The sequence below is a fragment of the Pecten maximus genome, chromosome 13 (assembly GCF_902652985.1).
Source record: "Pecten maximus chromosome 13, xPecMax1.1, whole genome shotgun sequence".
NCBI lineage: Eukaryota > Metazoa > Mollusca > Bivalvia > Pectinida > Pectinidae > Pecten > Pecten maximus.
In genome coordinates this window covers 19,452,014-19,479,595 of record NC_047027.1, presented here as the reverse complement: position 1 = coordinate 19,479,595, position 27,582 = coordinate 19,452,014, and the positions used below count along the sequence as shown (strand labels likewise).

At 35.0% G+C, this 27,582-nt stretch overlaps 2 protein-coding genes across 2 annotated transcripts; one reads left to right on the top strand and one right to left on the bottom strand.

Moving 5' to 3' along the window:
* Window positions 1-311: 311 nt before the first annotated feature.
* Window positions 312-6,645, bottom strand: LOC117341303 (N-alpha-acetyltransferase 50-like). Its single transcript, XM_033903158.1, has 5 exons — window positions 6,569-6,645; window positions 4,095-4,231; window positions 3,018-3,137; window positions 2,294-2,360; window positions 312-1,289 (listed from the first exon to the last, which is right to left on the bottom strand). Exons 1-5 carry the CDS (start codon window positions 6,574-6,576, stop codon window positions 1,103-1,105), a joined length of 519 nt encoding a protein of 172 aa, XP_033759049.1. The 5' UTR covers window positions 6,577-6,645; the 3' UTR covers window positions 312-1,102.
* Window positions 6,644-26,317, top strand: LOC117341302 (V-type proton ATPase catalytic subunit A). The gene is made up of 15 exons (XM_033903157.1): window positions 6,644-6,715; window positions 11,148-11,241; window positions 12,707-12,835; window positions 13,917-14,006; window positions 15,045-15,169; window positions 15,866-16,003; window positions 17,614-17,765; window positions 18,309-18,471; window positions 20,159-20,267; window positions 20,919-21,156; window positions 22,018-22,225; window positions 23,042-23,101; window positions 23,612-23,706; window positions 24,290-24,461; window positions 24,833-26,317. The coding sequence occupies exons 1-15, from the start codon at window positions 6,713-6,715 to the stop codon at window positions 24,923-24,925; spliced, it is 1,869 nt and encodes a 622-aa protein (XP_033759048.1). The 5' UTR covers window positions 6,644-6,712; the 3' UTR covers window positions 24,926-26,317.
* Window positions 26,318-27,582: the final 1,265 nt, after the last annotated feature.

The following is a 27,582-nucleotide window of genomic DNA, read 5'->3' as shown; positions in this document are numbered from 1 at the left end:
AGCTTCATTTTGGTTATCAATTATATAGCAGGGGAAGATCAGCTAGGAGCAAAAAATGTCTGAAATGACACTTTTTACATTTATAGTGTTGACTGCGAGTAATTTGGAATAAAAATACAGAAATGTTAATTGAAACTCTGAAATTGGTTTTTCAGCTTGAAATTGTCATATTTGAAATATAATGTGATAAAATTTGGTTCATAATTTATATATAGTATATATTGGTGAGACAGGTTGAATTATGGTAAGTTTGTACATAATCAACCAAACATTTCATAATTGTGTAAAGTTTTATCACTAGACGGGCAATATATAAATGTATGTCATTTTTATTACAACAGTAACATGTTTAGGGATTTTCCCCTGAATTATACAATATTGATTTAATTTTGCACAAATTTATAGAAATCTAACTACACATCAGTAGAGAGAAAGAAAACTATGTGATATTCACAATTAGTGACAGAAATGCTGAGAAATATTCTTTATTTAATTTCGTTTGAATAAATATTCACAGACAACATGTTTTTCTCTCTCATAAAATCTGACTTGGTACTCTCCATGTGAATGAATAGAAACATATCTCGTAAATTATTCTATAAATATTCAGTAAATTGACAAACGACTTTCCAGGAATCTCACATTCACTTTTCTACTTAAACCTTTATCTCTGTAGAACTTCATTCCAAAAGTATCTTCCCGTAACACAAAGTGCTTATTGAAGCAGATAGCAAAATCATTACAGTAAATGCAAGACTCATGGGTAGATCTTCTGCCGAAAATGCCATCCCTGTGGGGGCATATGTCTTTTACTCGAACAACCCTGGGCAAATTGCAGGAACATTTTTTGTAAATGGTAAACTTGAAACACCATTTTCAAAATACACAATTATAATTGTTCATAAATATTTCAGAAAGAATAATATTTGTTCAATATCATTTAATATTAAGGATGAAAGAAAATTATCACACCAATATATGCTGTCTAATGAGCTTCTGGTTCACATTCCTTCCCAGGTATCTGGTTTTGCTTTCAATCTGTGCAATATACATGCTGTATCACATGCTAGTATTTAGAAGTTCTGTTCAATGAATTCATATTTCACTTGGAAGCTTCCTGCTGGACATCTGTCGATTCCTGTTCCGAGGGTTTATTACGAAAGGATTTTTGTAACACATACGCATCTGCTGGTTCGATACGCTTGTAATAGTTCTTTTTCTCCTCAACAATCTCAAATCCAAATTTCTCATAAAACTTAATAGCAACGTCATTGTTCACTTGAACATGTCTGAAACAGAAATGGAATCAAAATATTAACAAACCAATTTTGCAAATTGCGCAGCTTTTTTTGGACTAGAATTTCACAAATTGTGACACTTTTATAATTATATCACAATTGATTCGCTAAAACTTCAGACATTTACAATTACAATTTTACTTTGCTTTTTATTGACGTCAACACGAATTACTAATGTACCAAAATGTTTTAAACTAGAAACGTCTATATAAAAACATAAATGCCCACACTGCCACTTGACACCCCGAAACCTCAGCAGTTCCTGAGATTAGCTAGCTACATTGCATTGGGACGGAGCAGGACGGGACAGGATAAGAAGGGACGGGACAGGACAGGACAGGATGGAATAGGACGGGACATGACAGGACGGGACAGACATGGGTAACACTATTTATTGCATTTCATGGTGGGGACATGATTGAAAAGTCTTCCGATCTGGAAAGAGATTATATTTCGTGCCATGTTAGAGCACCAGACTATAATTATACACTGCTGATCTAAGATGAAATTAATATAAGTGACTCCAAATTTTATCTATCGATTTCAAATTTCTCACAATGAATTGCTAATCATCAATCTTTCAATTTATATCATTCGTTTCTTATGCTAATTACAATTGTTCAATATAACTAGTTGATATTCTAGAGGGGGCGCTATAACTCAGTTGGTTAGAGCGCCAGCCACATAACCTCAGGTGAAGATCCGAGGTGTTTGGTTTGATGCTCCCTACCCTTTTCCGATTGTTTCTCAGGAAGATGAGAAATGGGCCGGTCTGTGCTGTCATGGTTGTGTCCATGGGCAAGACTTTACCCTAATTGTTCTAAATGGCATGCTCCTCTCATATGTTGTTCAGTGAGGTAGTCACCAACTACTACAAGGAGACCCTGCTGCAAAATGACCCTGGCTGTTCATGGGGGATGAACCCAGCAAACAAACAAACAGTTGATATTCTAGAGTTTTATTATTTTAAGGATTGTTAAGGGCTGAAGACTCACAGGAAGACATTGTCGTAGTTTCCATCAGTATCACAGATTTTCAGTACATGTTCCAGCATGATAGTCCCTGAAATGAAATAAAAATAATACATTTTTTAGACAAATGACAAGAGATTGAGGTTAGCTTAGTGGGCAGGGAGATAATCAAAATGTATCACAAACTGGACTGAAATTTTTACCAGAATAACCAAAACTTTGATACAGGAGGGCACATTCCAAACACGGTCGTGTACAAATTCAATATTGTTAACTGGACATTCTGTCTGGTGATTGAGACAAATTTACCAGATCAAACAAACTTTTACAATTATTTAGCAATATTTTGTCAACATTTCTGTATTAAATAGTTTCTGGAGGTCACTGTAAATCAGACAAATCTGTAAATATGGACATGATTTTCTGCTTCAAATGTCAATATTTATGATTGAAATTCATACTACGATTCAAGAGATTCAAATAACATAGAAATTCATCTCCAAACATATATCTCCGATTTAAATGGGCCCATACAACCAGACTTGACCAGATTCCCCCACCCTCCGATAGCCAGACCCGTAACTGGTAATTTTCCATTGGATTAACCATGACTTTATCAGGCTTTTTTGTCGATCTAAGATATTTTACCATCACTGCAAAGAACCAAACAAAGCCCTGCAGGGTATCAGATCCTTAGATAAGTTACAATTGGGATTGTAACACAGATGTCTAATCGATGTAGTCCTACCTATTCCCAGCCTGCGGTAGGGAGCCAGGGCGCCCAATGTCATTATATACAATCTCCGTTGACCATCAGATACATCTATCCTACAGCATACAGCACCAACCACTATGTCATTGAAGTAGGCTGAAACAACAACAACAAAATCTATATATTTGTGATCATTCTATTTGTAACTACTTGGTACTCATTTGAACATGAATATATCATACAGTGCATTAAAGTGACTATAATGTTAAAATCACAAGGAGAAACTTATATAAAATGTGATATTGATGGTGTCTTGATCTAATTCATTTTTTATCGATTGTAACCCAATTGGGAAACCACTCGGTCCTTTACGTAATATCTTTGGCAGTGAAGTAGCTGGACCATATGTGATGTGCAACTACGAAAGTAGTCGCTTTAGGGAGTTTTAAGGCAAATTAAATAAGGGCATCCCAAAAATTGACATTCAAACTTCAGATGGTGCCATTTGGTCATATTGGGACTATATATGCACTTACCAGATACATCAGAATTATCTGTTTATGTATACATACATGTAAAATTGAAACAAACTGGTCACTTAAATGATGCAAATGGTTTAATGTATTGACCGTCAAATGTTCTAGACTTTAAAAAACCATCAAGTAAAATGTTCTAGACTTTAATAAACCTATTTAGGAAAATGTTCTAGACTTGGGAAAATGACCTGCAAACACAAGCTTATGTACATACATGGCAGCTATATGCACTTGTTTGGAAAAATGTTTTCTTTATGACGGAAGTAAATGACTCCTTTACGAGACAAACCATATGACCAATTCTGCTCTCTTCCTAGTAAATTGAGTGTGATCATGTTTACAAGCAACAGTTGAAGTGACCTCTTTATGTACCAAATATTGATATTTTGTTTCAAAATGTAGCACTAGCTTTGCTTTTGGAGATATAATCAAAACAAACTATGAAAACTATATCTGACAGTCACATTTTTCTTTATAATGTATCAAATTTTGATCCTTGAAAGAAAGAAAGAAAGAAAGAAGCTGGTCTAAAAAAGCCCAGGTTATCATTTCATTCTGTGAATGCAGATGTACCTACCTAGTTTCGCTAATTCTCCAACTTCCAGGACATCTTTGTAAAACTTGTCATTGTACGTAACTGGAAACACCACCTGATTCAGCCTTTTAAGCTGCTTTAAATTATGTTGGGTGATGTCACCCAATTCTGTTTGTCCCCTGAAATTATAAAAAAAATAACATCAAGCTGTATGATAACTAGACTATATCTGGTTATTTTGTTTAACATCCTATTAACAGCCATGGTCATTTAAGGATGTGCCAGGTTTTGGAGGTGGAGGAAAGTTGGAGAACCCGAAGGTCTAGTGATAAAGCATGGGGACACCTTAACTACTCAACCATCGCGGCCCCTAGTTGTACTTGACTATAGTGACAATTTGAGTATATATAGAGAATACATGGTTATAGTGTCTTGAAATATGTCCCAAGCCAAAAATACAGCTTACATTTTAAGACACTGGCCATGTAGTCATCAAAAATAAGCATTTTTAAGTGAAATTAGTGTTATCAACAATGTTCCAAATATGCTTAAATGTTGTTTCACTTGCTAAGATACTAATTAAAGCTGTCACCCTATTAGACTATTTTCTACTCCTATACGTATATGAGGTCTTATTCCACTTGATTACATTGGTGGATATTGTTACATGACAGCCTAGTGTAAAAAGTTTCCTGTCGTGTAAAACCTCTAATATTATTTTCCTGTTGTTGTTGAATGTCACTTCCTGTACGTTCCAGTCCAGTCTGTTTTTAAGCTGTTAGCCTGTTTGTATGTTTGCAATTACTAATCAATAGCCTATTAGGGTAAATTGCGCAATACAGTGTACTGCTCCTGTACTGTGTGTTGCTCCTCATTATCATACCTTACTTTTACTGTCTTGGCCTTATCATATCAACTTGCATTTGTAAACGTCTAGCTAAGGGTTGGCAGGTTCAGCATGTCATAAATGTAAACTTTATTATTTCACATGTACAACAATCAAACAAGTTACGGTATATCAATTTAAATTAGTCATGCTTGATGGCTCGGATGGATATGTGAGAGCCTAGGGGGTCTTACTATGGGAGGATTAAACCGAAATACCTGGGGAAAAAACCCATACATGTGGCTTCCATCCAGGTAGATGTTGGTTGGCTTTCTCTGTACACTTTCCAATCGTTTAATTAGTTAAAATACTGTTGTAATAGTAAATTCTTTTTCACTTTTAACTACTTTAAAGGTAGTCAATTAGCTACAAATGCTTTTCCAATATAACAGCAGATACTTAAAGTGCTGTTCAATGATTCTCCAAACATCGGTAGCATATATACATGTATTTCTACCACAATACCCTGTGTTATTCAACTCTCAGACCATCAGTTAATCATTACAGCTGTTGATTAACAATCTGTTTATACCACACGTGGTATAAACTCTGTACACATTTTGATTGGCTAACACGGTGAACTTTGACCCAAGCTGCAATTGTTATTGACGTCATCAATAATCTAATGACGTCACATCACCGGGTCCCGGACGTCACCGGTACACTTTATTTGCATACGCGAAATTATACTTGGCCACGTTTCTCTTTGATTCAAGCCGATATTATTGTGGTAGAAACAGGTCACACGACTCGAAATTGTTGGATATGGAATTTATTTCACACTCCTAAGTTATTTTTTAAAAGTTGCAAAAAACACTCGCTAAAGCTCGTGTCTTTTGTAACTTTTAAAAAATAACTTAGGAGTGTGAAATAAATTCCATATCCAACAACCACTCGTTGTGTAACCTCTATATATTTGATGTGGGTACTTCTTACCGGTGACTTAAGCTTGCAAAGTGTGATAAATACTTATATATTTTAGAATCAAGAAAATTAAACTTTCTTCTTATCAGGCAGTGCAGGGTATGAATTAGTCCGAATTTTTTACTATATACCTATATGTTAATCAGCTTTAGGCGATATTAATACATCAGAACCATTCAGATTAGGTATAAATCAACATATGCTGTCGGTATTCGTAATATTGGCACAATCCAAAAGGGAGCCGAAATCTATATGATAATTTAATAAAACAACAGTCAACAGTGTAAGAAGTCCCATGAAACATACAATTATCTTAGCAGTTCGTGCACAGGGGTTTGTAATACAATGATACGAATAAAATGAGAGTCGAGGGCCGGGGAATTAATAATGACTGTTTACATTGATCTCGAAAAAGGTGTTCAATACTTTTACTAGTCAAAGGCTGGTTATGATATGACAATTTACTTATTAGCGTGGTAAACACCTTTAATATCGACTTTACGTTTTATTATTATTAATTAACTTAGTCTACAAACCCCTGTGATTCAAGGGAGTGAACACCGATCATGTACCGATAAGTTCGTTATCGGCCCGGTCGGGTTTTATTTTGGAAAATTTGTGTGGCAATATTAAGTTATTGAATCGAACATTAAACCTGCAATAGCTGGGAGTTAAAGCTTTATAGATACGCTTTTCCTCTGTTTACCTCGTCATGTTAGGTGTTATGCCGTCGCATGTGCTTCGATCCCGCTTAAAAACCGGAAGTAAAATATACCGACTTAAATTAGTTGTGCGCAAGTGCGGAAGTTTATCGATCATCACATGATAATATTACCGACAAGTTGACAAGATGGTAAGAACCTTTCCTCGTTGTTTTTGTTACTTTGTGTGTAATGTTTGTACTGAAATTTTGTTTGGAACTGTTAGGATGTCCATCCTATTTCAGTTGGCATGTAGAATATTTATTATTTTGTCAGAAAAGAGAGTAAGGAAGCTTTTTTGAAAGCACCCCGACACCGGTAGTGAATTTGGTCGCCTCGTACACGTTGACCTTAGGCATAGTCTAGTAGTTATCTGTCATGTAATGTCACTAAATCCGGGTGGCGTTGCTGGCTTTCTCTCTTTAGCATATTGGAGAAGTCTGAAAGTCATATCCTTATGTTGTGTATAAACTTGGCACTTGGACAAAGAAGTATACAAATAATCTAATCGTGATGCAAGATCATGTGATTTGCAGACGAAAATATACTTATGACAGACCTCATATGATATTTTTTGAAAACGGGACTTCTTATTAAATGATTGACACGGATGTAAATTTATATATTGCAAAATCAGACTTTCAACAGCAGTTTTTACCTGAAATGTTATATTCTTCAGCAAATACTTTTCTAAACTTATTGTATTGAAATGATAAATTAGTAAATTACCTATAGCTACATACAAACATGTAACGTTAGTCTATATCAGTGTTCCTGATAAAACCTGTTCAAGCACAGGTTCCGTTAACACTTGTTATATAATCGATTATATAAATCGTGTAGTGACGATTGAGAATATAGAATCTGTGGATCAAGCAAGCATTCAAACTGTGTAACAGAAATGAATGGACTAAATGTTACCCTTTCTATTAATGGAAAATTACAGATATAAATGTTTAGAAATGCCTTCTAAATCAATATCTGAATGATAAAAAATATGTTTGAAATTATATGTAGACCTTCCAGTATCCAAAGGTAAAATCCTGATATGATAGCTATAGGATAGCATTTCCCTTTCTTCTGAATTTATCATTTACACCCCAACACATTGAAGTTGGTGTAGGGATTAATTATAGAAAATGGAACCTGCAGTTCTTTCTGGAAGGTCCAATCAATCAATAGGGGACAGGTTAATGAAAGTAATGATAATGTTTTGGGTGCTGTATCCAGTTGAGAAATGATATGTTATAAATGCTGTAATCTTTTCAGTTATTTTACATAACATTCACGCCTGTGTGCAAACTTATTATTGAGTTAATTATGATATAATTTTAGATAAGTGTTAGTAATATTTCTTTACTGACAACATGCTATACCCCGTTACAGACGTAAAATTGAAACTCATCTCATGAAGTAAGTTGGATCCATAAATCACTGTTTCTGAAAGAGTAGTCTCTGTCATTTTATGATAGACCGTTCTGTAATTAACATTAAAGAAAATCCATGTTATCATCGATCTTGTTTATGTTAATAATTCAACCAGAGACTTAATGATTTATATACATGTAGTTTTAAAATCACTTATTGTACACCTGTCCATATTTATAAGTGTGTGGCACAAGTGATATTTTTGTTGATAAAAATGTGTATGATATATCAAAATAAATGTGGAAAGCTACAGATTCCTGTTCTGAGTGTAAAATAGAAAGGCAATTAAATATTACGCAAAAAAAAATGCGGCACAGTTTTACAATACACATTTCTAAATGTATATGAAATGTTACATATTTTCCAATTGGAATTTGATGTTACGTGTACACCTTACACAGTCTGATCACAAATTAAAGCCAATTTTATAAAAACTATATAATGCAAATGTTCATCTCATAGGTAAATTATTAATTTCAAGAGAAGAAAACAGAGTAAACTGTTTGATTTCAAGCATACAATTTGAAGAAAGCAAATAATAATTTTCAAAAATAAATAAATAAATAAGAATATTTTATTAATAAAATTAACACTTAACTCTTAGGAGGGAAAGGTGAGGTAATTGATTAAATTTTGGAATAAAGATAATTTCCTATTGCCAAATTTACCAGGTAGCATCTAATTCTCAGATATAAACCTCGGGGACACCCTGGACGAGCTTTGGGTACAAATAGAGATAACTAGGTCAGGTTTATCAGTTTAGGGTTGGACAATACTTTAGTAGGTAGCAACACAGCAATTTATACTGTGGCTCCGTCGGGAATCAGGGACTTGAAATATATATAAGTCGTTGTGAGTGACCTCTACCTATCACCAATATACATGTATAAGGAATGCATGTGTTGGATGAGCTTAAGACTTTATGCATGAATATGAAATAAAAGGTTCCTTTTACCCTAGAGATATGGCTTATGGGCTACATGTATGAACTTGTGCAGATATAATGAAAAAAAACCCCTCTAAAGTACAAATTAACATATGTATATCATTTGAAATTTTTAAAAATAGAAGATAACTTATTTTGTCATTGAAATACTGGTGTCCTTGAACTTTTCTTGTGTTCTGTGAATATGGACCGGGCAGATGAATTCAATAAGATCAGATAACTAATACTGTATTAGCATCTATAAGTGCACCTAGCTAGGCCGGCCCCTATATAAGCACATGTACATCTCTACTCTGGATCTTTGCATGGTTGTGAAAATAAAAATGGTGATTTCCCCCCCCCCCCCCCCCCCCCAAGATTTCAAAAGTAAACTTTTCCTTGTACATGGTATTATCATGCACACCGTACCTCTTCCTTACAGTAAGTGCTCTTATTAAGTTGTCTTGAATGTAGTATTTGTTTAAAAATATATATACAAAAAAAAAGGTTAAAACATTTATATCTATGTAAAAAATAGTTTAACTATGCTCTCAAGTGTTTGCATTCAGGATTTAGAAAAAAATATCTGATTCTTTTTAATGTGAATTGACTTGTTATTCATGAATGCTGTATTAATAATGTATATAACTTTTGTTTTTTTAGTGAAAACACAAGCTTTTGAAAAAAATATGTATTTTGTGTATGAATCTGGGGACATTATTGAGAAATATTTAACTAAATTAGATCTAGATATCGTATTGAATGCTATGAAACGTCCTAGACACTGATATCTAAAATGAAAATATAGCAATCAAGCCGCGATATTGTTTACATTAAAACCTTTGAGAAAATATCACCTGTTACTTTGGTGGAAAAAAGTTACCTGAACAAATTAAATATGGATTTATCAACCAAAATGTTAGTTTCAAGTCTTTATATGTCATTGCATTGGATATTTGTATATGTCGGGTTGTGTTTTTAACAAATCAACATTTAAACATCAGCTTCGCCTGATAATTGACCATAGTCGACAGTGGGGAAGAGGGAGCTATAGAAATTATGTTGACTTTAGCTGACGTTACGGTACTGAAAGAGTTAAGCATGTAAATTGGTTGTATTGATCATTTGAATCTACTGAAAATACTGTTCATGCATGTATATCTGTAGCTCTGTAAACAGCCTGATATATCAATAATGTGTTTGATATATACGGTATATATATATCAGTAATATTAATATGTTTGATGTTGCCAGACTTTCTGCTGCTTGGTCATCACCTGTATTAGCTAGATCAAGCTGATTTATAAATTATACATGTACCCATGCGTGTGTGCACTATACGATATGCTCAAATATGAGAATGGCCCGATATCGATGTCATCATTGATTTTTTGTTTGCAATTTCAACTGCTGTTATAAAAGAGGAAGAGTTATTCCTCTCATTCCTTGGGTGAATGATTATTTTAACATTTATTATAACAACCAGCCAACTCCCTCAGGAGCATGCATACAGAGCTGCCATTTCTGAGCTAACAGCTTACACAGGATATTTCTTGTACTGCCCTACCATGTATCCATGTACAGCATAGTCACCTATATAGCTAGAACACAATGGAGTAAAGTATCTTGTTCTAGGATACAACATAGCACCTAGTGTATGTGCTGGGATTCAAACTCAAGACCATAATGGTCTGTCATGTAGCTTTGCATTCTACCACATGCACTAGACTGTGTAGGGACTCAAACTCGCAACCATTCTGTCACATAGTCCTGCGTCCTACCTCTAGACTGTGCTGGGACTCAAACTCGCGACCATTCTGTTACACAGACCTGTGTTCTACCCACTAGACTGTGTACGTAGGGACTCAAACTCATGACCATTCTGTCACACAGACCTGCATTCTACCACTAGACTTTGCTGGGATTCAAACTCGTGACCATCTGCCTCGTAGTCCGGCATATTATCACTAGACTGTGTCAGGACTAGTGTCAGGCTTGTTATTACATCAATGCAAGAAAATGTTGCTGTAGTATGCTTTAATGGTCATCATCATTCAGTTGTTGTGAATGGGGGATCCGACTACCCTAACATAAGTTAACTTCAGAATTAGTTCAGTAATTATAAAGATTAAATGTTGTATCAATATGTATAGTAAAGACTTGAATATGTTGTTTTATTATGTATGAATAAATCTTTCTCTAATCAGTTGCTATTTTTAATGTGTTTGCAGGCTGGTGCTTACGAGAGAGCGCAGAAACTCCCCAAAATTAGAGATGCTGAGAAGGAGTCCCTGTTCGGACATGTGTTCGCAGTTTCTGGACCTGGTACGATTGTAAAACATCAAATTTAGCAAATTTCAATAAAAAAATAACATATAGCTAAATTCTATATGTATTGCACTACAAAGTACACATGCTCTTGCCTTTTCAGTCCTCTTTAATTATTGTTTGTGTGTGCAGTGATTATCTTAACCTTATATTGCAAAGGGGCCTGTACCTTTAATTTTCCATTGCGAAAATAGTACAATATACAGTGGTATTTTCTTAACTTTTGGTAATATGGTACTTTCTCCAAGCTCGTACATACGGTAAACCTCCGATTAGTTCGTACACGCGGATAGTTAGAACACACATTATTTTCTAGAAAAACGATAATTGTTTAGCTTGTAATATAGTTCGAACTCTGGCTATTTATTACTGACACTATTTGATCAACAGGCACGTTTAGGATATTAGATTGCATGCATGATCATTAGAATGCGTCTGTGATTTAATATATTATCAGATTTACAATGGATGTGTTTGTGTCTAATGATTTTACTCTGCCGAGATTTTCGCCGATATGGACTTGGATAGTTTGAACTAGCGCTTATTTTCTGAAGCATAATTTCGAAAAATTTGAACAGGTTCGTCAATATTTATTTAATTTTGTTCGAACTAACCGAAGGTTTACCGTAACCATCAAATATTTTATATGCATATTGTAGCTATCATTAATAAAATAGGGACTAGTAGAATTATAACATTGGCTTGTGATATCATTAGGTGAAATGTATTATGATTGAAAATTTCTTCATATTAATTGAAAATTACACACAAGGAAACTTACAATTTCTGATTGGGAAAATATATATGTACATGTACTCGAAAATTGGGGAAAAGCACAATTTCTCCAGGGGAAGGAGGGTAATCTGCAAAAATGTATGTATACCAAATAAAATCACTGATCCAACTCATTTTTGTCCCATTTAAATTGGTTATGCACTGAAAACTGAGTGTTCCAAGAAGTCCTGAAATAAGTATAGCTGCAGTACATAATAAGCACACCTTTCTGGAGGATCATAACAAAAAAATACACGGAAAGAGAAAGTCTAATAGAAAAATACTTCAAATCAATTAAATATTGAGAAATTGTGGCCTTACATAAAAAAAACATTATCAATGCTTAATTGTTTTTTGTGAACTGAAAAATAAGAATGCCACAAACACAAACAAGCAATTTATAACTATGAGAAAAAGACAGATTTACAAAAAATAATACATGGTATATCTACCTGTTTGGAGATATTATAGAAGTGTTATTTTGTGTCCAAAAAAAAGTTAAAAAGGTTAAAAAAAATCCAGAAATTTCTCTCCTCTCCCCAAACCACATCAACTTAATATTTGAAAGTTTGATTTATAAGTACCCTGACTGATATGTTTTATCACTTATGACAAATAAACATAATGTTATTTTAGAGTTAGTCAATGTTTATCTGGTATTTTACATGTATTCAACTTTATTTTACAGTGGTCACTGCTCAGAACATGGCAGGAGCCGCTATGTACGAACTGGTGCGTGTTGGTCACGACGAGCTTGTAGGAGAAATCATCCGATTGGAGGGTGACATGGCCACCATCCAAGTATACGAGGAAACATGTATCCTTCAATTTATTTTTAAGGCATTTTGTAATAATTACGATCATCCGTTAGCAGTTCTTATATATCACTTATCACAGCAACATGGCCGTAATTGATAAATGATCTACAAAATTAAATTCTTATAACAGGTATTTACTCAGCCAATCATCTGCTGTGTTGCACAAGTTATTCAGTTAACCATCTGCTATTACACAAATAATTCAGTTAACCATCTGCTATTACACAAGTTATTCAGTTAACCATCTGCTATTACACAAATAATTCAGTTAACTAGATGCTACTACACAAGTAATTCAGTTAACTAGATGCTACTACACAAGTTATTCAGTTAACCATCTGCTATTATACAAGTAATTCAGTTAACTAGATGCTATTACACAAGTTATTCAGTTAACTAGATGCTACTACACAAGTTATTCAGTTAAACATCTGCTGTTACACAAATAATTCAGTTAACCATCTGCTATTACACAAATAATTCAGTTAACTAGATGCTACTACACAAGTTATTCAGTTAACCACCTGCTATTACACAAGTAATTCAGCTGTGTTTAATTAATTTAGTGATTAACTTATGAAATACATGTATGTACTTCCTTTATATGATAATGAAGAGTAAGGTATTTTCCGGAGTAATTAGCATATTAATATGGAATAGGTACATCTTATACACAAGAATAAAGTAAGTTACATGTAGGCCTTCAGATTTGAAAAAAAAAAAAAAAAAAAAAATTACTTCTTTAAATAGACTAGGGTAGGATAACACAGGTGTAAAAAAGTGGGAATTCCCCAGAATGGGGTTTTCCCGTCCACTTTAAGGGTTTCTGCCTATTGAGTACAGATTTGATCTTATATGCCAGATTAACTATCAGATAATATCACTTCTCGGGTTGTGAAAACTTTAGTTTTATATAAAGTTCAGTTTCTTTAAACTTAAATGAATGAGTGAGGGGGTGGTGTCACATGTATCTATTTATAGTAAAATGATTAGATGTATGAGACCTGTTACTAGGGATGATCTTGTGGGAGGTAATTCTGGGAAAAATCTATTTAGAGTTGATCCTTAGCTGGTAAACAGCTGGTGTAACAGTAGGAGACCCTGTACTGAGGACAGGCAATCCCCTGTCAGTGGAGCTTGGACCCGGAATCATGGCCAGTATCTTTGATGGTAAGTTGGACTTTTTATCTTTTCCTTTCTTTGATGGTAAGTTGGACTCTGTATCTTTTCCTTTCTTTGATGGTAAGTTGAACTCTGTATCTTTTCCTTTCTTTGATGGTAAGTTGGACTTTGTATCTTTTCCTTTCTTTGATGGTAAGTTGAACTTTGTATGTTGTCCTATTTTGTTGGTGTTCTGTTGTCACCTGCTAAGTGTCGTTTTGAAAATGTGACTTAATCCCGATATAACCAAGGTTTGCATGGTGGGTGTCAACAATAAACAGAAGAAATACCAAGTACAAAATAACCCACAAATGTAGCATTTGTTTAGACTTATTATAAAAAAAAACAAACAGCTATATACCATAGTCATTAACACAAAGAAATATCTGTCCAAATTCCCAAGGCCTACTGTAGGTTCAGCACACAAAACAGTACCTTTACAGAACTTCACATATACAGTACAATTTTTTGTTTTATATTCAAAGTAACTGTTTGAAATATTCACTTTTAATCAGCCCTTTTAAACTGATGAAGTTGCAACCGATCAGAAGTAAAGTGAGCCATGTTTGCAGCTCTTTATATAGTTTCATGGTGTGTCGCAAGTTAGGATGGCGCAATATGGTGGAGACTGGCGCAAGGTGGCATAGGGTGGCATAGGGTGGTACACTATGGAGGAGAGTGGCGCAAGGTGGCATAGGGTAGCGCAGGGTGGTACAAGATGGTGGAGAGAGGCGCAAGGTGGCATAGGGTGGCGCAGGATGGTACAATATTGTGGAGACTGGCGCAAGGTGGCATAGGGTGGCACAGGGTGGTACAATATGGTGGAGACTGGCGCAAGGTGGCATAGGGTGGCACAGGGTGGTACAATATGGTGGAGACTGGCGCAAGGTGGCATAGGGTGGCACAGGGTGGTACAATATGGTGGAGACTGGCGCAAGGTGGCATGGGGTGGCACAGGGTGGTACAATATGGTGGAGAGTATAGTGTAAGGTGGCATAGGGTGGCGCAGTGTTACTAATGATTATGTTTTTGTTTTGATTTTTATAGGTATTCAGAGACCCCTGGAAGAGATTTCCAAACTGACCCAGAGTATCTACATCCCAAAGGGAGTTAACACTCCAGCCTTAGACAGGGATCTCAAGTGGGAGTTTGAACCTTTCGGAAACATCAGGGTAAATTAAATTGGCCTTATCCAGTGAAGTCACCACCGCAATAAGTTTGAATTTCACTAAGTGTAATATATACCCATGCAAGGAGCGTTTTTTCATTGGGTGGACCAGTTGGAGATTGATTGTGATGTCATACGATGGACATGTACAATGACTTTTATGTCACTAATTGAAAATAGTGTAACAAAATGGCTGCAACATTTGAGTTTGATCTCCGCATTTTGATTTTGAAATCTATCAAAATGTCAGTTATGTGTAAAACGAGCTTTAATGAAGATAATATCCTTATGTAAAAAAAGTATCTTGATGAAGATAATATCCTACAGGTACATATTTTCAAGTCAACCTAACAGGCCACATTATGAAACACCTGCCATTAAGTACTGATGAGAGCTCAAATTAAACAGTACCCCAGTACACCCAAAATATGAGTTAAATTATCAAATAAAATAGATAAATTACGGGTGTACTTGTCATATCTGCTTTAACATCACTTTTAAAAAGTCGCAAATTTGAAAAATAAAATTATGACTATATCAAAATGAATTTATGTTTAGCGAGTTTAACAAATTTTTGTTCAAAATTCATTCAAATATGCATACACTTTTATAATTTGGGATCAGAAAACATGCTTAAAGCGTATATTAATTCCTTTAATTTGTGTTTGTGACCTTGACATTGACAGCTTTACATTTCCAGGTGGGTAGTCACATGACTGGAGGAGATATCTACGGCGTGGTGTATGAGAATATCCTCATTAAACACAAGATTATGCTGCCTCCAAAAGCCAGGGGCACAGTCACTTGGGTTGCTGACCCGGGTACATATGATGTCAATGTAAGTACCTTTCTAGTAATCTGTCTTCAGGACTATGAAGTCCTCACACTGTGGTGGTGGGGGTATACTGGAATCACCCTGACTGTTCTGTCTGTCGTCGTCCCCAGATGTTGTCTAAAAGACTCCTCCTAAACTTCGCAATTTCAATGATACATCACACAGTTATAAAGAACCATATATAGTTGTGCATGTGACTTTATTTATTTCATCAAAGGTTTGGTTGCCATAGTAACTGATCACTATAAACAGGTTTTTTGATAAAGGGTCCAAACACTTCATTTATTTGACCAATTTTGTTCAGTTTTGGTCAAATGATGTAACTCAACTATTCACGGGTTATAAGCTATCCTCGGGATGACAGAATTATATACAGAGGGTATTAGCTATCTCAGGATGACAGAATTATATACAAGGGGGTATTAGCTATCTCAGGATGACAGAATTATCTACAGAGGGTATTAGCTATCTCAGGATGACAGAATTATATACAAGGGGGTATTAGCTATCTCAGGATGACAGAATTATATACAGAGGGTATTAGCTATCTCAGGATGACAGAATTATATACAAGGGGGTATTAGCTAACCTCAGGATGACAGAATTATATACAGAGGGTATTAGTTAACCGCAGGATGACAGAATTATATACAGGGGGGTATTAGCTATCTCAGGATGACAGAATTATATACAGAGGGTATTATCTAATATCAGGGTGACAGAATTATCTACAGAGGGTATTAGCTTTCCTCGGGATGACAGAATTATCTACAGAGGGTATTAGCTAACCTCAGGATGACAGAATTATCTACAGGGGGTATTAGCTAACCTCGGGATGACAGAATTATATACAGAGGGTATTATCTAATATCAGGGTGACAGAATTATCTACAGAGGGTATTAGCTAACCTCGGAATGACAGAATTATGTACAGGGGGGTATTAGCTAACCTCGGAATGACAGAATTATGTACAGGGGGGTATTAGCTAACCTCAGATGACAGAATTATCTACAGGGGGTTATTAGCTCTCCTCGGGATGACAGAATTATCTACAGGGGGGTATTAGCTTTCCTCACGATGACAGAATTATATACAGAGGGTATTAGCTCTCCTCGGGATGACAGGATTATATACAGAGGGTATTAGTTAACTTCAAGATGACAGAATTATCTACAGAGGGTATTAGCTAACTTCAGGATGACAGAATTATCTACAGAGGGTATTAGCTAACCTCAGGATGACAGAATTATCTACAGGGGGTATTAGCTAACCTCGGGAAGACAGAATTATATACAGGGGGTATAAGCTATCCTCGGGATGACAGAATTATATACAGGGGGGTATTAGCTTTCCTCGGGATGACAAAATTATATACAGGGGGGTATTAGCTAACCTTGGGATGACAAAATTATATCTTTTAAAGGCAACGACAATACTTAAGATTTTCAAAACAAGACAAATTTTGAATTTTAAAAACAAACTAAAAAAATAAAGATTAATGAAATATTATAAATGTAGTGTTAATATTCCTGCTTATGTATGAATATCATTATGAATCAAAATGCTGAATGGGATCACATGACCTCTAACCTGATCTATTGTATCATTACAGGATGTTGTCCTGGAGACAGAATTTGATGGACGTAAAAACAAATACACTATGTTGCAAGTGTGGCCAGTACGTGAGATGCGTCCAGTGACAGAAAAACTGGCCGGAAATCATCCTCTGCTGACTGGTCAACGTGTCCTTGATGCTCTCTTCCCGTATGTCATCATAGATTTTCCCAGGGAATCCCTCATTTCATTTACTTAAAGTACTGTACTTCCCCCAAGGGATTCCCTCATTTCATTTATTTAAAGTACTTCCCCAAGGGAATCCCTCATTTCATTTATTTTAAGTACTTCCCTGAAGGGAATCCCTCATTTCATTTATTTAAAGTACTTTCCCCAGGGAATCCCTCATTTCATTTATTTAAAGTACTTCCCCCAAGGGAATCCCTCATTTCATTTATTTAAAGTACTTCCCCCAAGGGAATCCCTCATTTCATTTATTGGTTAAAGTACTTCCCCAAGAGAATCCCTCCTTTCATTTACTTAAAGTACTGTACTTCCCCCAAGGGAATCCCGGCCCTCATTTCATTTATTTAAAGCACTTCCCCCTAGGGAATCCCTTCTTCTAGACATGCTTTGAGCATTTTGGTATGCCTCATTAGTAAATATGTAGACAGATACGTTTGAGAATACTTATAAAACTGTAAGTTTTTTTTAGAGGATTGTAGTGATGTAGGTTTTCTTATGTATTGTCAGATGTGTACAAGGTGGAACAACAGCTATCCCTGGGGCTTTTGGCTGTGGTAAAACCGTCATCTCCCAATCTCTGTCTAAATATTCCAACAGTGATGTCATTATTTATGTTGGATGTGGGGAGAGAGGAAACGAAATGTCAGAAGTATTGAGAGATTTCCCAGAGGTAAGAGAAAATTGTATTTGATTCACCAACGAAGCAAACCTCATGATATGTAACTAATATTGGACATATGTTATCTATGTTGTTTCTGACTTAGCAAACCTCATGATATGTAACTAATATTGGACATATGTTATCTATGTTGTTTCTGACTTAGCAAACCTCATGATATGTAACTAATACTGGACATTTGGCGTCTCTGACTGTCTGATGTCTCCGACTGTCTCTAATGTCCCTATAATACTTGACATAATCAGCTTAAAAATGCTCAAATCCCATAATATAGTGTGGTTCATTACCTCTGATTAGGATTAAAAAATAAACTTGACCTATTACCATGTATCATAATAAACTTAAGCTGTTACCATGTGATACAGCTATTTTATAAATTTTGTAGGACATGACTGTAATAAAACTATTATGATGTCATATGCTGTCATTTCACTATGTTAAGTATAAAAATGATTGTATCAAATTACTTAATTTTGAGAGTTTTCATTTCTAATGATATCTTTATACATATGACTGTTAGGTGATAGACAGTATCTCACACTCATGACTGTGTCATGTTGAATTTCAATATTAAACTTGTCCAATAAATTGATAGCTGCTTGCCTAATGGGTCTTTGCATGTCAAGTTATTAGGATAGCTTGATATTCAAGATCCTCTATTTCCAACACTTTGGGTACACATGTCAGTGTTGTTGACTATATAGAGTAATTAAGATTCTGCTATTTACAGCTTGTGTTGTTGACCGTAGAGTAATTAAGATTCTGTTGTTTACAGCTTGTGTTGTTGACCGTAGGGTAATTAAGATTCTGTTGTTTACAGCTTGTGTTGTTGACTGTTGAGTAATTAAGATTCTGTTGTTTACAGCTTGTGTTGTTGACTGTAGTGTAATTAAGATTCTGTTGTTTACAGCTTGTGTTGTTGACCGTAGGGTAATTAAGATTCTGTTGTTTACAGCTTGTGTTGTTGACTGTAGAGTAATTAAGATTCTGTTGTTTACAGCTTGTGTTGTTGACCATAGGGTAATTAAGATTCTGTTGTTTACAGCTTGTGTTGTTGACTGTTGAGTAATTAAGATTCTGTTGTTTACAGCTTGTGTTGTTGACTGTAGGCCTAGGGTAATTAAGATTCTGTTGTTACCAGCTTGTGTTGTTGACTGTAGAGTAATTAAGATTCTGTTGTTTACAGCTTGTGTTGTTGACTGTTGAGTAATTAAGATTCTGTTGTTTACAGCTTGTGTTGTTGACTGTAGAGTAATTAAGATTCTGTTGTTAACAGCTTGTGTTGTTGACCGTAGGGTAATTAAGATTCTGTTGTTTACAGCTTGTGTTGACTGTTGAGAAATTAAGATTCTGTTGTTACCAGCTCGTGTTGTTGACTGTAGAGTAATTAAGATTCTGTTGTTTACAGCTTGTGTTGTTGACTGTAGGATAATTAAGATTCTGTTGTTAACAGCTTGTGTTGTTGACTGTAGAGTAATTAAGATTCTGTTGTTTACAGCTTGTGTTGTTGACCGTAGGGTAATTAAGATTCTGTTGTTCACAGCTTGTGTTGTTGACTGTAGGGTAATTAAGATTCTGTTGTTAACAGCTTGTGTTGTTGACCGTAGGGTAATTAAGATTCTGTTGTTTACAGCTTGTGTTGTTGACTGTAGGGTAATTAAGATTCTGTTGTTTACAGCTGACCATGGAGGTAGAGGGGAAACCCGAGTCCATCATGAAGAGAACAGCTCTGGTAGCCAATACCTCAAACATGCCTGTCGCTGCTCGAGAGGCCTCCATCTATACAGGTAAGGTCTTTAAATACTCTACCACAGCATTCCAGGCCAAACCTTCTATTTCGCTCTCTATCGAGGCTAGCAAGTGATAATCTAACATAGACGGGGCTTTTTCTCACTGGTTTGGGAATTCGAAAGGGCCTTTTTGTCTCAATTTAGGGAAGAAAATTGGTGAATTGGGAATGATTTTTTTCAGGAGTAAACTGCTAATTTTGGGAACGGCCCCAAAAAGCCCCCAGAAAAAGTCCTGATATACCATGAATATATACTGCAAAGAGATAATTCTCTGTTATCCCCGTTAGAACTTTTTGGCAGGGATTAAATTTTGTGCAATCACACCTTATAAACATTGTGGATTTTCAATTGTAATAAGTAAACATTTCCATTCATATATATATTATGTAACTGATGGTTTCATGGTATCAATATTCACTTTGTATTTATCTTAGCTCAATATTTAATTGCACAAATACATCGAAACTAAATCCTCCACAAATATTACTTACTTTACTGTAAATTAGCAATAGCATGATATTATAGTATTTTAAATAATTTGTCCTGGTAGGTTATATTTAGAGTCTATGAAAATATTAAAATGCATACTATAAATCGGTGAGAATTGTGAGCAGGATTTTATAAACTATAACTTGACATTTGTCACAGGTATCACTCTGTCGGAGTACTTCCGTGACATGGGTTACAATGTTTCCATGATGGCCGACTCTACCTCTAGATGGGCAGAGGCCTTGAGAGAAATCTCGGGACGATTGGCTGAAATGCCTGCCGATTCAGGATACCCAGCATACCTTGGGGCCCGTCTAGCCTCCTTTTACGAGCGTGCGGGGCGCGTCAAGTGTGTTGGTAACCCAGAACGAGAGGGCAGCGTCAGTATTGTTGGAGCGTAAGTTAACCTTAGTTACGGAACACTGCTGTACTGTGCAGAAAGGAAGGTTCCTTCATTGTTTTGATACAATTTTAATTTTGCACACAGAAATTACTTCTGTACAGCTATGGTAAAGTTAACTTTCAGACATTTTTCTCTTGAAGATTTTCCTTGATTTATATGTTAATTGTAAAATACTTTGAATACAATATATGCATGTTGATTTCAAAATCTTAAATTTGTCTTTACATCAATGAGTCCATGCCAGGTAATAAGCTCATCCATGTCTTCAGGTAATGAAAAAAATGTCAGAAAATACTATTTTGATGGAGTTGTCCTCTGTGTGAGACCTTTCGCCGCGAATTTGAGTCCATGGTTACCAAGGGGCAGCAAGAGCTCCGCTGGTTAGAACGCCAGCCCTGTCACCTCAGGTGACAGTTTTGGGCCAGTCTGTGTTTTTGTCCTTGGTCCAGAGATGAAAATGTCCAGCCGATTGGCTGATTTCAGCCTTTTTGAGAATATCAGTGTAATGTAAACTTGTAATTTTTCCCATTGAAAGATTGAGTAATCTAATTTTCAGCCTTTTTGCCCTTAGTCCATTTTCATCTCTGTTGGTCAAAACACTTTACCATAATTGTCATAGATGACATGTGACAGCCACCCTGACTGTTCATGGGGTGATCAACCCAAAAAATAAACAATCTATGGTTACCAGTACCTGTATGTTAGCCTGCTGGGATTCCTGCAGGATAAACTGGGAAATAAAAAGGCATCAGGCTATTCAATCAAGATTTTGTCATTCCACCCTCCACCATTTCATGTCCTGCTTTGTGAGCTCAGCCTGTAAGTTTTTACAAAACAAGTTTGATTTTATTGTAGTGTGTCTCCCCCTGGTGGTGATTTCTCTGATCCCGTAACCTCGGCAACACTAGGTATTGTACAGGTGTTCTGGGGATTGGAGAAGAAACTTGCCCAGCGTAAGCATTTCCCAGCAATCAACTGGCTCATCAGTTACAGCAAGTACATGAGGGCTCTCGAAGAATTCTACGATAAAAACTTCCCCGATTTCCCACCTCTCCGAACAAAGGTATACATGAAAATGAAAGTAGAAATTAATCATGGCTGATACAACCCCATAAAGATCATACCAGTGTATAGATCTTTGACAATATTCAGGGTCAGTTCTGTATGCCTACATTGAACTATCAGTTCTGTATCAGTCAGTCTTATATAAATGTATATATCTGGATAATGATCTATTTTAGCCCACCAACAGATAGTCGGCTTATTCAAGTATGTCAAAAAATACATTTATAGCATTTTGCATGTGTTCTGTATTTTAAATTGGAAATAATAATTGGTACATCTGGTGTGATAAAATTACCTATGTGATGTAGTGTATGATGTAGTATGTAATACTTGTGTCGTGTAAAGAAACAGAAGTATGTACAGCTTTTAAAAATGCTTAAGTGTAACTGTGTGAGTTGCACCTCACAAGAAAATTATACTGAAGAATCCAGATGAATTTCGCCACGTACAGAAATTATACTCAAATAATTTTGGAATTTTAACCTCACAAGAATGTTATACTGAAGTAATTATGTGGTTTTAACCTCACTAGATAGTTATACTGAAATAATTATGTGATTTTAACCTCACTAGATAGTTATACTGAAATAATTATGTGATTTTAACCTCACTAGAAAGTTATACTGAAATAATTATGTGATTTTAACCTCACAAGAAAGTTATACTGAAGTAATTATGTGGTTTTAACCTCACAAGAATTTTAAACTGAAATAATTATGGAGTTTCAATAATGGTTTGTCTGAAAACAGTTTAAGTTTGATTGGATCTTATATTGACTTCTTTGAACTTATAAACTGATATATTGCTGTTCCAGTGCAAAGAAATCTTACAGGAAGAAGAAGATCTGTCTGAAATCGTACAACTTGTAGGCAAGGTATGTATTGTCTGAAATCGTACAACTAGTAGGCAAGTTAAGAATTGTCTAAAATTGTACAACTAGTGGGCAAGGTATGAATTGTCTGAAATCTTACAACTAGTAGGCAAGTTAAGAATTGTCTGAAATTGTACAACTAGTGGGCAAGGTAAGAATTGTCTAAAATTGTACAACTAGTGGGCAAGTTAAGAATTGTCTAAAATCTTACAACTAGTGGGCAAGGTATGAATTGTCTAAAATTGTACAACTTGTAGGCAAGTTAAGAATCGTCTGAAATCTTATAGCTGGTGAGCAATGTAGGGATTTGTCCAAAACTTTAAAACAAGTTTTAAGTCATTATTGTGTACAAACGTTGATATCGTACCATCAATGTCCTGGACATTGTCTGACATTGATGGTATGACATCACGGTATGGTATTACATTGAACTTCATGGCATTTTACGGTATTTTTACATGAATATACTTTACTGATTACCTCCCTTGATAAATTTTTTATTATGGTCTGCAGGGGTCACTGGCTGAATCAGACAAGATTACCATGGAGGTGGCCAAACTTCTTAAGGACGACTTCTTACAGCAGAACGGATACACACCCTATGACAGGTATTCTAAATTAATTATTTCACGTTTAACTCTTTTCTTTGAAGCATGTGTAGTGTTTCCATTCATCATCTCTATCTAGTACAAGTGATTGAATGCAGGGAGCTTGTATAATTGTTTATGGGTGGAGGGGCTTGTTTTAGCAGGGCCTGTTACTTGATGACACTTTCAACTACAGGGGCTTGAAACAACATTTATGGGTGGAGGGGCTTGTTTTAGCAGGGCCTGTTATTGGACGTCACTTTCAACCACAGGAGCATGTAAAAATGTTCTGGGTGGAGACAGAACTTCATAACACTTTGAAGCACAGGGGTTTGTAACAATGTGTTTGGATGGAGGGGCTTGTTTGAGACAGAACCAGTTACTGGATGACACTTTGAAGCACAGGGGTTTGTAACAATGTTTTTGGCTGGAGGGATTTATTATAGTATAATTAGTATATAAGACAAGTCCCTGCTGGTAGAGAAAGTCACAGTAAGCCTGTGATGCCTTTATGATTAAATGTTAAAAAAAGTAAATGAACAAATTGTTTCACATTAACAAACCAAATTGCTTTACTCAAAATGTTGTTTACTGAATTTTCTAGGTTCTGTCCATTTTACAAGACGGTTGGTATGCTGAAAAACATTATGGCTTTCTACGACATGGCACGGCATGCTGTTGAAACTACAGCACAGAGCGAAAACAAAATCACATGGGGTATTATTCGTGAACAATTGAATGATGTGCTATACAAGCTTAGCAGTATGAAATTCAAGGTTAGTTATTTTAAACAGAAAAAATAGCTGCTCATGATGTAATTATATATATATAAAAAAAAAATTATGTTATAGTACTCTTCTCATTACACAAAGTGTTCCATTTATAAATACTGGCAGAAATTCTCTTATAGTTGTTCAAAAGGTGTTGTATAATGAAACTCCTCAATGCTGTGTATTAACAAAACAAGTAAGTTATCCTTGAAATGAGAAGGGTTTTCTTTTAAAGCTCCTCTTTATAACTAAATAATTATATTTTCTGAATTTAAAACGATGTTTGGTTTTTATAGGCTAGCATTGCTATCATTTTAGCCACTTTTTCTAAACCTTTGGGCCTTCATATCATTGTGGAATTTTAACCACTTTTTCAGGACCCAGTAAAAGATGGTGAAAAGAAAATCAGGACCGACTATGATGATCTCCACGAAGAAATGCAACAAGCATTCCGCAATCTAGAGGACTAAAATTCTTACATAAACCCAGACATTTCGTTATTGTAGATCAAAATTTCTGTTATGATTTTCATTACTTTGTACACATGATGTCAATATTATCTTACGATAAATATAGTTATCTTTTTAAAGGTCCAAATGTGATCAACCTGACCAAGAGAAAGGACAGTAAATTTGGCAACTATGATGGGTTAATAGACAACAGGATTGTGTAAGGTGTATGTTAGAAACCAGTGATGATTGTATAAGTTGTATTAAAGACCGTTGAAGTGAATATTGTATTTCTCAATGGATATCTCATCTTAGATATATACATTAAGGTTGGAATTTGTTCACAAGGTGTACAAGATAAATTGAAAAGTGGATTATGTTGTTCAGATCCCTAATAAAAAACTTGCAAATCTTCAAAATACAAACTTTCTTAAGAAATGTATTCATTGCTCGGATCTTATCATTGTGTCGTTTCCTTTTTTTTTTTTTTTTTTTTTTACATTATTGAAGATTAAAGTTGTTCATCTAGTTATAGAGGGTAATTTGACTTTGTTATGACTGTGTGATATTTGTTTAAGAAAATGACATTGGCTTGTATGTATTTCTTTGGTATTCTCCTGTATTCAATGAAAAATCAAGATTCCAATTACGAATTATATACATGAAACTTGCACAAGTGGGATAATTTTACAATAAACAGGCATTTTTATTTTTGTAGGGGGACTTTGAAAAAAATGTCTTTTGTCAAAATTTATAACCCGAGTTCAAAATGTTTTATTTGTGTGGCTTTTTTTATGTTGAATGATAATTTAAATTGGAGTCTTTGAACTTGTGTAATGCTGGAAGTGAAAAATGGAGTGAATATTTAAAAATCATTTTTGCAAAGATTTGGAATTTTAAAAATGCTTCTAGAAAAATACCATTGATGAAACACTAATGAGTAAAATATAAGCAGACATTTTTTTTTTGAAAAAACATAATTTTCCAACTTTCTCATTAATTTATCATTAATTAGAGTTATCTACCTTGTGTATTTCTAGAGGTTAAAACCACTTGATGCTGATTACTAGTCAATCATTGTTATAGTAGAAATGCTAGTTGATAAACATGTATGTAATTGTGGTTGAAAATCATATAGATTATGATTAGTATGTTATGATAAGTATATATATATATATTGTACATTGTATATAGCTCATTATCTATTGACACTTTAGCAGTACAATTTCACATTCCTTGGTGATTTTCTTCTATTTTGCTGCTATGACAACTATTGTTGTATTGGATCTTGAATGACCATTGTTGCCATGGACAACTGTGGTTGCTATTGACGATATGTTGCCATAAACAACAGTTGTTGTTAACAACCAATATTCCAATATGTCTATTAAAACTAATTGTGATATACATAAACTCATTTATACAATGTTTTTATTTTATTCGAGTGCTTCACCATGAATGGGATAAGTAGTTTTATTAAATCGGATCAAACGCCAACTCAGTTACAGTAACATTTTATACGCACATGCGCAGCCCAACTTCCGGTGCTAATACACATGGAAATGGCGTGGTTATCAATAAAAAGTAAGTAGGCCGATCAAACAGTATTTTATATACCGTAAATATTCGCGTATAGTGCGCACTTTTTTTCAAAAATTGACAAGTGAAAAAGACCATTGCGCACTATACGCAAGTACAAGCCTTTTTCCAGTCAGAATGAATGTGATTTGACCGAGATTTGTGATCGTTTCCTTTCACAGATTGATTTAATACTTATATATATGTATAACATATATAAAGCATTTAGAAAGTAATAGTTAACAAATAATCAAAGAAATGAATAGTTATTTTGATGTTTAATACCTTGAAACTGTGTATTTATCAGCAATTCTACGTGGATTTATCTAAGTTGATCGTGAGCCACACGTTCCATACACATATACGATCTCACTTGAGCATGTTCCCGTATTCAGGTCCAAAACGATGTATAACATCTCAATTAACATCAAACAAAACTTGAAATGATATAGCAGTACTTAGTTATTTCATACTTCTAAATCAATCATCTTATAAATCCAGAGTGCTGCCAGAAACTGATAGACGATCAACTTGTTTATTTACGGATGCTGTAACAGCACGCATGCGCAATTAGGCAAGGGTAACACTAATGCCTTGATCTCGTGCGGCAGTCACTGACCAACTGGCCATATAAAATATGATCTGACCGTATTTATCCAGTACACATGTTAATTCATTGACATAAAAGTTGTGACCAGCACGACGACAGCAGACTTGTTTCCGTACTGTATACAAAATGGCGGCCTGTGTTACATTATGATTACGTACGTAGCAGTCAGCTTACTAGTCAATCTTGTTATAATTGAGCTTAATTAGCTTTGCATGTTCGTGGACAGATACCACAAGAGATCATACCTGAGTGAAAATCACAAGGTAATTGAGGGTAGGATTAATTATTTTGTTTGTACAGCAGCGTAGATGGGACCGCTATAATTTGCAAGCTGACTAGGCCTGTCGCGGTATAATGTAAACAACCTGTCAATCCAATGTGTCAAATCTGACCGGTGATTCCAATTAAATGTGGTAAATAAGCTTTCATAAGTTACAAATTCCTATCATTTTATGCTTTATTGGTTTGTTTTTGTTTAACGTCCTAATCT